This window comes from Myotis myotis, unplaced genomic scaffold, assembly GCF_014108235.1.
Source record: "Myotis myotis isolate mMyoMyo1 unplaced genomic scaffold, mMyoMyo1.p scaffold_m19_p_2, whole genome shotgun sequence".
In the NCBI taxonomy this organism is placed as follows: Eukaryota; Metazoa; Chordata; class Mammalia; order Chiroptera; family Vespertilionidae; genus Myotis; species Myotis myotis.
In genome coordinates, this window is record NW_023416324.1 from 21,549,407 (window position 1) to 21,561,909 (window position 12,503).

The 12,503-nt window shown below is 45.3% G+C and overlaps 1 protein-coding gene across 2 annotated transcripts in view; it reads right to left on the reverse strand.

Moving 5' to 3' along the window:
• The window catches only part of DLGAP3 (DLG associated protein 3), a 57,813-nt gene that overhangs the window by 9,100 nt on the left and 36,210 nt on the right, over positions 1 to 12,503 (reverse strand). For both annotated transcript variants that reach the window (XM_036352451.1, XM_036352452.1), the window contains exons 6-8: positions 10,982 to 11,195; positions 10,407 to 10,720; positions 9,908 to 9,993 (exon numbers count right to left, since the gene is read on the reverse strand). In XM_036352451.1, the coding sequence (XP_036208344.1) occupies positions 9,908 to 9,993; positions 10,407 to 10,720; positions 10,982 to 11,195 (614 nt within the window). The remainder of the gene's footprint in view (positions 1 to 9,907; positions 9,994 to 10,406; positions 10,721 to 10,981; positions 11,196 to 12,503) is intronic.

Here is a 12,503-nt window from a genome sequence, read left to right on the forward strand (position 1 = left end):
ACTAAATAGGGCAGTTACTCATCCTTAAATGTTAGCTGAACAGTTGGCTGGAAGAAAGGATGGTAGAGAACACTAATAATCCCCACCATCCATTCTTCCTAAGTAATAAAATCCCACGATTTTAGGATGGACACATGGCCACTTCTAATAAAGATTTGTTTACCAACCTCCCTTGCAGCTAGATGTAGCCATGTATGGCTAAATTCTAGGTCACACAGTATAAGCAGAAGTTGTATGTGCAACTTCCAGGAAATGGTCTTCTTTTTTTAAAAAAAATATATTTTATTGATTTTCTTACAGAGAGGAAGGGAGAGGGATAGTTAGAAACATTGATGAGAGAGAAACATCGATCAGCTGCCTCCTGCACACCTCCTACTGGGGATGTGCCCACAACCAAGGTACATGCCCTTGACCGGAATCGAACCTGGGATCTTTCAGTCCGCAGGCCGACGCTCTATCCACTGAGCCAAACCGGTTAGGGCTGTTCTTCTTTTTTTAAAAATATTTTTTATTGAGAGGGAGAGAGAGATAGAAACATCAGTGATGAGAGAGAATCGTTGATTGGCTGCCTCTTGCACTCTCCACACTGAAGATCGAGCCCACAACCCGGGCATGTGCTCTGACCGGGAATTGAACCGTGACTTCCTAGTTCCTAGGTTGACAGAACAACTGAGCCACACTGACTGGGCCAGGAAATGTTCTTAAAAGGAGAACATGCCCTTCTTTGTTCCTTCCTCCTCCCTGCTGACCAGAATGCAGACGTGATGGCTGGACCTCACGCAGCCATCTTAGAACATGAGATGGAAATCAGGATGGAGGAGCAATAAAATAGTGGGAGCCTGGGTCCTGACACTGTAGAGAACCTAGCAGCCCCTCAGTTGACTCTCTCCGGACTTCTTCTAAGCAAGAGAGAAATAAACTCGTATTATATTTAAGTCACTGTCATTTGGGGGTTTTCTGTAACTCACAGCCAAATCTAATCCTAACTATAATAGATGCATTTTCAGGGTAGTGAAGTTCAGGGCTTATGTCCCTACTTAGCTTTGCATTTGGCAGTATCCGCTGTGGTCCTCACCAATGCTGTACACATAGAATAGAAACTGGCTTCAGTTACGAATTGTCACTAATTTATAACAATGCCTTTTCCAGTATTTTCTCCCCAAGCCTTTTGACAAAGTTGAGAAGGCTCCCTCCCCTCAAGTTTTTTAGGGTCACAATGATGACATTTCTGATTATTCTGGAAGTTGCTATCATGGTTACTTCAGGGAGACATTTCTACTGTGATTCTCTAGGGGAAAACACAAGAGGCTCTGGGAAAAAACTGGCTCATCCCAGGAGACACAGTGTCTAATGCTCAACATCCAGGAGTTGTCAAGAGGTTTTGCCAAGACTACTTGGCGGCAGGCTGACAGGAGGTGTGGGGGAGTGGGCAGGGAGGAGTAAGGGCAGAGACATTTCAGCAAGGCTCAGCCATTGTGCTGGCTCCCGCTTTGAGAAAGCATCTAGGAACTTAAACATAAAGTCAATTGGGGTCCCTGAGTGCCCCCACTTCATCCTGGGGGGCTATGATAGGGTGGGAGATTTAAGTAGAGCCATGATGGTCAGTCAGAAACCATCTTGGAGTTGATAACTAAAGAATGGAGGCAGTGTCCATTCTTCAGCTATCAGGGCTTGTGTCAGTTAGCAACTCATTGTTTCTGCAGGACTATTATTGGAATACAGCTTCATGAGGATGCAAGCTTCCTTCCCAATGCGCAAGGGGCTCTGTTCTTTCAGCACATTCCCTTCTCAAGGTCCCAAAGCCACAAATGACCATGATCCTAAGGAAAGATCGTGAGTATAGGATGGCTTTCCTACACAGAGTTCTCCAGACGGCCCTGACTGGGTACAGTGGGTAAAAGTAGGGTTGTCAGAATAAACACAGGACTCCAGTTCAATTTCAATTTCAAATAAATAACAATTTTTTTTCCTACTTCATCTATGAGGTTCGTAGGTGAACATGGCCATAAGCTTCACTGGGCAGGGGCTGTGTGTTCTGCTCACCTTTGTATCCTCAGTGCCCAGCAGAGTAATCCTATATAAGAAAAGCCTAATATGTAAATTGACCAAACAGCAGAACAACAGGCGGAACGACAGGTCGCTAGATGCAAACTGACCACCAGGGGGCAGGTGCTCAATGCAGGAGCTGCCCCCAGCCTGCAGGCCCCAGGCCAGCCAAGGCGGGTGCTAGCAGGGCCCTCCCCCCACCCCGCCCCGGTTACCCCACTGGTCACTCCACAGATCAGCCCTGATCACCGGCCAGGCTAGGGACCCTATTTGTGCATGAATTTCGTGCACCAGGTCTCTAGTTGATAAATAATAGGGTTACAATATATATTTGGGTGAAGGTGCAGTGGAGATGGAACTGAAGGAGCACCAACTCCCACCCCTGTGTATTTCTAAGCCAAGTCAACACTAATGATGGACAACTAGAAGGACCTGCAGATGACTTCCAGGTATCAGAGGCAATAACTCTGAACTCCTCACCCAATAGGTTAGCAAGGAACAGTCTGAAAGGCAGAAATAGAGACCTTTCCTCCCTGGCAAGTTTTAAAACCAAAGGGGATAGAGAGAGAGAGAGGAGGGGGGTGAGATAGATAGATAGAGATAGAGATAGAGATAGAGATAGAGATAGAGATAGAGATAGAGATAGAGATAGAGATAGATAGAGATAGAGATAGATACTGGGACCAGTGAGATAGGAGCAAAGACCAGAAAGTCCAAGAAAATGGGGTGGCAGCAGGTGCAGGGAGAGGGGCAACGAGTCCTCAATTATTTGCCTAGAAAGGCTGTTGGTATTCATGGCTCCCTTTTATGTACCAGTTGGGGCGTGGTGTGTGGTAAGTCAGACTGAAAGTGCCAGGGACATAAGGGACAGAAAGGACAGTGCAGGTGTATAACTAAGGATGCCTTCAGCAGACAAGCAAGGGAGCCTGGCCAGAAAGATGTGCCAGATTTCTTCTCTCCCCACCTGTCACCCCTCTGAGTTTCCAATGTGATCATCCCAAGTAGTTCAGTTCTTTACACATTTACCCAACACCATCTCACTGGCCTTCCCCACCAAGACCTCCCTGAATACCTACACAAGAGCAAAGAAGAACTCTTCTGCCTGTCCCTGCCCTTCCTGACTTCACTCCAAATGCTTCTCAAATTGGTCCACTTCTCCCTGGATCTGCTGCTACCAGCCTAGTCCAGACAACTGATCAATATTGTAGATGGAACCAACTTGGGAAGCTCCCTCCCACCCCTTAAACATATAGAAACGCTGGCTAACATAAAGTGGGAAAGGTGGATTTGCTATAATGCCAAGCCTGAAACAGAAAAGAGAAATCTTCAGGTACTAGAAACAAAAAGGCAATTCGAAACACGAGTAGTGAGAGGGGATCTAGGCCAAATGAGCCACGGGAATATCAGGCCAGACGTAGGCTAGAGGCTGGATGGTGACACCCAGGGAGAATAAGAGGAGAGACCCCAAACCTGTGCATCTGGGGAGCTGGAAGGAGACCCTAGGCATAAAGCCAGCAGCCAAGAATGGCCATTTCATTTACAAACTTGGACTTGAAAACTCATATCATGATTCAGAAGAGTGGCTAAGAGTAAGATGCTGAGAAAACAAAACATTAAGGCTGCTTTTTGTGTGGGTGTGGGGTTCAAATGAGTACTCCCAGTGAAATATAGAAATCTCAAGCTGAGATATTAACTCTAAAACTGGTCTCAAGCTCAAGAAGTACTTCAGCATAAAGGAAACTGAACCCATGAGGAAGGAGTGGGCAGTAACAAACAATAGTGAACACATAAATTGTTAAGACATGTTTGTAAAACTAAATATTAAACCATAAAAGATATAACAACAACTGATTTAGAAGGGTTTTTTTTTTTAAAGGTATAATCAAAATACTAGATAAATATATAACATGGAAGATGGGAGGAGGGAGTTAAAAAGGAAATTAAAGTGTTCAAGGTACTTGTTTTGTACCTAAGAATGATAGAAATAATGACAAAATTTAGACTATTAGAAAAATATAAATTAAGTATATTTGTTACAATTTTGAGAAAAATTATCACTAAAATGTACTTCCCACCCAGTGAAAGGGGGAAAAAAGAGATATAAAATAAATTTGATCAGTTCAATAGAAGGCAGAAAAGTAGGAGAGGGGCACAGCAAATAAAAGCATATCAAATGGAAAATTTTTAAAGAGATGACAGAAATAAATTAAATAAATCAGTAATCAAAATTCATACAAGTGGATGAAATATGTCTACTAAACTCTAGGTCCATACTGCTTACAAGCAACACATCTAAACAGAAGGATATAGGAAGGTTGAAAATAAAAGATGAAAAAGATAAATTGGAAAATTAACCCAAAGAAAGCAGCCATAGCAATAAAAACAGACAAAACAGAATTCCAGGCAAAAGCCATTAGTAAAGATGAAAAGCAGCCTATCTATATATATAAAAGCTTAATATGCAAATTGTCCCCTCAGGAGTTTGACTGGGAGAAAGGAGTTCGATTGCTCGCTATGACATACACTGACCACCAGGGGGCGGCGCAGAATGAAGGAAGGCCCAGGCCAGCAGCCAGAAGGCCCTGATTGGCCCTGATCACCAGCCAGGCCTAGGGACCCTACCCATGCACGAATTTCATGCACTGGGCCTCTAGTTTCATAATAAAATGGCCAACCTACCAAGAAGATACAACAATCATAAGCCTGAATACTTCTAAATAGCACTTTATCAAACTAAAAATATTAATAAAATTACCAGGAAACATGAAAAGTAATGGGAGTCATTTTAACACATCTTTCTCAGAAATGGTAGATCAAACCAAAAAAAAAAAAAAAAAAAAAAAAATTGAAGATAAAGAAACCAAAAAAATTTGAGGATAAACATTTGGAAAATGTTTACATGTATGATCATATGTACTTATATGTGCCTATGAGGGAGGAAGCCTCACCAAACTCTACGGAATAAACATCATAAAGAAGGCATACTATGACCACAATGTAGCAAATTTAGAAATCAACAGTAAAAAGGTGGACCTTCTCCCCAAAAAATAGTTAAAAACTAAAAAAAAAAAGTCTAAATAATTCACAAGTTAAAAAGGAAATTATGATGAACGTTACAAACCATTTCAAATTGAACAATGAAAACAGTGCATCTCAAAACTTATGAGTGGCAGCTATAGCAGTCAGTTATAAGGGAGTGTGTATAGCTTTAAAAGCACATGTTAGAAAACAATGTTCAAGAGGCTGAAAAGAAAGACAAAGACGGCAGAAGAAAGAATATAATAATACTGAAGTAGTAGATGGCAGGAAATATTAATGATAAAATAGAAACAAACAATAGAGATGCTCACTGAAACCAAAAGCTAGTTTTTTAAAGACTAATAAAATATAACTTAATACAAATATTTAAATGATTACATATACAAACCTCAGACAAGATTGATCAAGAAAGGGAGGAAGGGATGAAAAGAGGCATAACCTTTAGATACAGTAAAAGTTTATAAAATTGTAATACTATAACAGAATATTTGTGCCAAAAATTTTGAAAATTGTCAATTTTTGTAAATTGGTCCATTTTTTAGAAAAATATAAATCACCAAAATTAACTCGAGAAGGAAAATGAAGCCAGAACAGTTCAATAACCACTAAAGAAACTGAAGCTGTAGTTCAAAAAGTTTCTCTGCCTGGCCTGTGTGGCTGGGTCAGTTGAGCATCATCTCATGCACCAGGAGGTTGCCGGTTTAATTCCTGGCCAGGACCCATGCCTGGTTTATGGGCTCAATCCCTAGCAGGAGGCAGCCAATGAATGTTTCTATCTCTCTCACCCTTCCTCTCTCTGAAATCAATAAAACATTTTTTTTAAAAAAAAAAAGTTTATCCTATTCCCCAAAGGCATCAGGCTGAGGTAGTTTTATGGGCAACCTTTACCAAACCTTTAAGGAATAGATAATTCCTACTTTACACAAATTGTTTCAAAGAACAAAACACAGAGAGTGCTGTCAAACTCATTTTAGGAATCTAGCATAAGCTTAATACCTGAACTAACAACAATAAAAGCAAAATAATAGGCCAATATCACCTATGAACACAGATATAAAAACCTTAAATAAAGTAACAGCTATTGAAAAATCCAACAAGGCATCTATAGTAATAAAAGCATAATATGCTAATTAAATGGATGTCCTTCCGTCCTTCCTGATGAAGCCAGGGCTGTGAGGGAAGCTCGGTCCCAAGTGCTAGAGGGAAGCCGCTACTGGAAGCCGGAGGAAGGAAGACCTACTCTTGCACGAATTTCATGCATCAGGCCTCTAGTATAAAAATAATCGAGCAAGTCTGTGACCAAAACTGCTAGAGTTCAATAAATCCATTCTTCTCTTTGTCTATTCCACAGCCTCCCTTGCAGCTAGATACCACCAGGTAATGAGGTTTCAATGTGATGTAGGTGAAAGTGTTGTGTGTAACTGTCAGAAAGTCTTATTAAAAAGGAAAGATTGCACTCCTTCTCCTTCCTTCCTACTGCTCAGAATGCAAACAGACCGGCTAGAGCTTGACCTACAGCTCCTTGGATATGAGCTGATACACAAAGGATGGAAATGCAGCAAGATAAAAGAAGCCTCAGGTCTGACACTTCACTTCTATATCCAGGCTTTAAAAAAAAAAAATATATATATATATATATATATATATATATAATTTTATTGATTTCGGAAAGGAAGGGAGAGGAAGAGAGAGAGAGAAACATCAATGATGAGGGAGAATCATTAATCGTCTGCCTCCTGCACATCCCACACTGGGGATCGAGCCCAAAACCCAGGCATGTGCCCTAACGGGAAGTCGAACCTTGACTGTCTGGTTCATCGGTCAACACTCAACCACTGAGCAACACTGGCCAGGCTGGGTTTCTTTGTTTCTTTTATATTGGGGAAAAACATTAAGACACTATTGAGGCACTATTACTCACAGCCAAACTTAATCTCAACTGATAATAGTATCAAGTAGGGTTTATCCCAGGAATGAAAGAATGGGTCAACATGGAAAAATCCATTAATATAATTCACCATGTTACAAAGAAAAAGAGAAAAATCTATGATCGTCTAAGTAGCTTCTGAAAAAAGCATTCAATAAAATTCCACTCTCATTTTCTACTTAAAAAAAATTAAAATGAAAACTCTTAGCCAAATAGGAATAGGAGGGAATTTCCTCAACCTGATAAATAGTACTCATCAAAATCTGTAGCAAACATCATCATACTTATGAGTGGGAACTGAGAAGATATCCACTAACATCAGGATTGGGACAAGCATGGTACCCTCAACAGCGAACTAGAAGTCCTATTCAATGCACTATTACAAAAATAAATTAAAAGAAAACAGATTTAAATAAATGTCCTTATTTGCAGGAAAAAAAAATAACTGACTATATGGAAAACCCATTATGATTTTCAGGTAAACTATGAGTCCTAATAAAAGAGAGCAGCAAAGTTGCTAAATATAAAACCAATATATAAAACTTAACAGTGTCCCCATACACTAGCAGTGCCCAATTATAAGGTACAACAGAAAAAAGATCCCCAACACAAGATCTCCCATAATGCAAAAGACCATCACCTTTCTCCCCCATACCCACTACTGCTTCCCTCAAGTTCATTCTCCACTCAGCAGCTAGTGATCTTTTATAAACATAAATTAGATCATGTCACACTCCTTTAACCTCTTAATAGCTACTCATTAGTTATCATTAAATTCTACTTCTTTATCATGGCCATGCTCGGCATGACCTGGCCCCTGCCACTGCCCCATTCCACACCGGCCACATAAACCTTCTTTTAGTTCCTGATGCAGGTCAAACTCTTTCCAACCCCAGCACCTTCACATATGCTATTCCGTCTTCCAGGAAAGATCCGCACCGCCCGCACCCCTCATCACCTGAGTGTTTCTAGTCAATCCACAAGTCTCAGCTTAAATGTCTCCTGCTTAACTTAAATAAGGCCCTTTCTCTCTCAGCTCCTGCTTTTTTTCTTTCATACTCCCACCATAATGTGAAATAATACCCCATTATATGTTATACTGCAATGAGTAATCATATTTTTATTCAGGGATGATTTATTCATTGCCTTGATTCCTCTCTAGACCATAACTTCTATGAGGGCAAGAGTCAGGTCTTTGATATTTCCCTGAGCATTTAACAGGAGCTGTCATATATTTAACAAGTATTTTCTGAATGAATGACTCAATGAATGAATGACAGAATTTGCTGGTTTAGCCAGAGTCTCAGTAGAATGCCTCCTGCACTCTTCCTAGGATTCAGGCTTGTTAGGAGGAATAGGAGGACCCCAGAGGTGTATCTGTGTGAGGGACCAAGAAGCCTCATTTGGAGTGAGTGAGGAGCACATGGGCTTAGTTTATGATCCATGGGGCAGCATTAGAGGGGGGCAAGGGCTCTGAACACAGAGCTATACCCGTCCATACCTCCTAACACACCTCTCAAGAAACTCAAGTCATAGACCATAAAGTTGGCCATAAAGTGCTGCTTTTCTGTGACCTCTGTAAAATAATAAGGGTTTAGAGCAGCGGTTCTCAACATGTGGTTCGCGACCCCGTTGGCGGTCAAACGACCCTTTCACAGGGGTCGCCTAAGACCATCCTGCATACCAGATATTTACATTACGATTCGTAACAGTAGCAACATGACAGTGATGAAGCAGCAACGAAAATAATTTTATGGTTGGGTCACAACATGAGGAACTGTATTTAAAGGGCCAGAAGGTTGAGAACCACTGGTTTAGAGGATAATAGCTTTCAGGAGTGATGGGGGCAACAAAAGCGAATTTTTGCCTTTCTTGATGGGGGCATTTACAGTCTCAGCAGCATGTAGAGCTGCAGGGGGAGCTAGAGTAAGAGTAGAGAGAAACATTTGATCAGGCACACACACAAGACACTCCAGGAGTTGCCAGAATAGTTGGGGAACTTTAGGGGAGGCCCAACAATGGCAACTGGAACAGCGCTGCAAGGGACTGCTACTGGGACTCTAGTTTTATTCCTCCAGTGGGTATGGCTTGGACAACACGGATTACCATGTAACTCTTAACAGCCAGCGTCAGGCAGAAACCATACTTAGGGCCACCGGCTTGGTGGCATTGTAGCCCAGAGGGCAGATGGCCCACATGGACACTGCCACCTGGTCATCAAAGAAAGCACCTTCCCACAGGAACTCAACAACAGAAGGGCTTCTCCCAGTGTTCCCTCCAGAGCTCACAATGCTAATTTTCCCATGAGAAATTACGGAAGCAATGTTTCTGAGGCCACCTCATGCCAGAATGCTGGCTGTTGGTAATGCCACCATCTCGGGTACACCAATGACTCAGGCATATAATAGGTACCCCCAACCGGTTAAATGCTGCGTGAGCCAAGTGAAGAGGAGTGCTATATGTGCCAGGGGCCCCTGAGAGGCAATCTTCAGATTTATTTGTTTTTCTTTGAGCTCACATACTTGTACACCACAGGAAGTTAACAAGGGATTGGCAAAATCCTGTTATCCCCTGTAAAGGACGTTTGTTGGAGACCTGCTCGGCACCTACCTGTTACCTCTCCCCACCACTCCCTGCCCTCAACCTCTGCATTGCTCCTGTCCACCTCAGGCCACCGGGGACAGGCATGGGTACAAGGAGAACTCACTTTAGATTTGATGGCTGCCTATTCTCTGTGGATAACCTCAGTGGCTGCTCTGACTCCTCCCCATTAAAAGGGCTTGGTCTCAGCCAGGAAGAGAGGGTGCCCAGGGAGACTAGGCCAATGAAGTGGATATGCAGCCTTCTCTCCTCTTCTCCCCCAAGGAGGCTTAGGATGGCCCCACTCAGACCTACCTCTTGTCCTCTTCCACCTGGACGCCTATGGAGTGGAACTCTCTTCGACTCCTGTTCTCCGTGTCCGAGTCAGAGATAGTCTCCACCTGGTGGCAAAGTTGGGGAGTCAGGGCGGGGGCTAGACCAGGGACGCAAGCCCTTCCTAGGGAGAAAGGCCAGCAATGTTGGACCCCACTACCCCCCACCCCCAGCCAGCTGGCAGATCCTGCGAAGACAATCTGCCTGAACAAGATGAGAGACTCAAGAATCAGCGGCATCAAGGTGGCAAATTCTGGGAACCACTCTCCACTTGCCAGTAGGGATGATGGTGCCAGGAAGAGGGACAAGGGTGTGGGCTCGGGCTGCTTGGAGCAGCCCTGTCCATGACCAGGCCCAGGGGCTACCTGCAGCTCAGAGTAAGCCAAGGAAAAGGCCTATGTATCCAGAAGGCCCCGATGGCCCACTCCACCCATCCCCAACCGACCCGCCCGAGTCCCCGGCTGCCCGCCTCCTTCCATACCTGCACCCCAATGGACGGCCGCCACTTCCGCTGCCGCGCCAGGCTCCGCAGCTCCTCCCTGCCAGGAATGGTCTTGATGATGAGTGTCGGGGGCTTGGGGCTGGCCCGAGGTGGCACCGGCGCCAACTCCAGAGTGCGCGCGCCCATGGCGGGGCCATCCAGCCCATCGGCGGAGCTGCAGCGCCGGGCGGGGCCCTCGGCCGCCGTGAAGCTCTCGTGGGCAGAGTCGGTGCTGCTCTGGGCGGTGATGGAGATGCGGGGCGGGGCCTGGCTCCCCGGCGGGATGGGGGGCGGGGCCTTTCTGAAGTTGAAGGCTGCGGCCAGGGACGCAGAGACGCAGCGGGTGAGAAAGGCGGCGCGGCTACCCACCGTCCGTGTCCCGCCACCCCACACACCCACGCGGTGCCCAGGACTCCACGTGCTGCCACGCACAGAGCCAAGGGCTGTTCTCCCCATCATCCACCCCAGAGGGGCCAGCGACCTGCCCAAGGTCACAACGCACGGCTGTGGCGGGGGTCAGACCCAGCACCAGGGGCTCTCTCCGACCCAGCTGGGGGCAGGCGAGGCGTACTCACAGGAGCCGGGCCTCCCTGAGACAGAGGCAGGGGCAGCAAGGAGGGGCAGGCAGTCGTCGTCTTGAGAGCAGCCGGCCTGGATGGCCCGGAGGTAGCTGTGGCTCCGCATGCGGAAACAGCCGGGCAGGTCCAGGGCGTCCACGGCTTGGGACTCAAGCTCCCCAAACACAGACCCGCACACAGCCTCCAGTTGCTGGCTCAGCTCCTCGCTGAGCTGGGGACAGGGGCCGAGAGGAAAGTTACCGGGGTGGTGGGGTGGGGGTGTCTCTGAGGCACTTTGCCATAGGACTATGTCTAGATCTGCAGAGGCGGTGTCTCTGTGCGACTCTTCTACATTTGGACTAAAAGAAACCCTCATTCTCTGCAAAGAAAGATGAAGGCGCCTCTGTCCTGTGCTGCTCCCCAAAATGCCTTTAAAGGCCAGACTTAGGGGTCCAGTCTTTCCTCTAAATACTCCTCCCTCCGCCCCATCTATGCCTCTCCCAGATGTGTGGCTGTACCTCAGCCTCCAGACCACCCCATCTTCCTCTCCCCCTGTGCTCTGGGTGTAGGGGTAGCCCCTCACGTTTCTCTCACCTGACCCTGACTTGACAGGCACCCTCTTGCCCACTAAGGGGGTGCAGGGTTGCAGGGAAGGCTAGTTTTTATTTTATTATTTATGATCCACTACATTGTAAATCTGATTGAAAGCAACTTATAGAGATATACACCATGTGGCAGGACAGAAATAACAGGTAAGGGATGGAGCCAAAATTATTAACTTTCAAGTTTCCAGGACTCTCCCACCTTCTGCCCACTAACTAGGGCTCTGGTTTGGCCTACTGGTTCCTTCCCTGCCCTCCACCTCTAAGGAAAGTTCAGCCATTGTTGGATGAGGTTCTTGTTTTTACTTTCTTAATCCTCACCTAAGGATATTTTTCCATTGATTTTTAGAGAGAGTGGAAGAGAGAGGGAAACATAGAGAGAAATATCGATGTGAGAGAAACACATTGATTGGTTGCCTCCTGCACGAGCCCCGACCAGGGCCAGGGCCGGGAAGGAGCCTGCTACTGAAGTATGTGCCCTTGACCAGAATTCAACCCGGGGCCCTTTGGTCCGCAGGCCAATGCTCTATCCACTGAGTGTTGTTCTTGTTTTTATTTCTGATATTTTGTGGTGCAGAATCCATAGTGTTACAAAAAAAATTAATGCAACTAAGAAAAGAGCAAAACAAAAATTTTGTTCACAGAATCCTGTCACACAACACTGCACTAAGACTAAATATACCACGGAGGCTGCAGCTTCGGTGGCGTTATATGAGCAAACTGGCTCAAAGGAAAAAAATAAAGGTAGGAAAAGGAAGTGGTCCAGTGGTAAGCTCTACATCCAGAGCACAAAATGGGTGCACCTTTGACCCTGAGCTTCAGAGCAGCCAAAGCATCGAGGGGTACAGCCTATGGGTTGCCCACACGAGTTATGAAGTGAGCAACCAGCTGAACTCAAGTGCTGCCCCCCCCCCTTACTTCTTAGCAGTGTGGCCTGA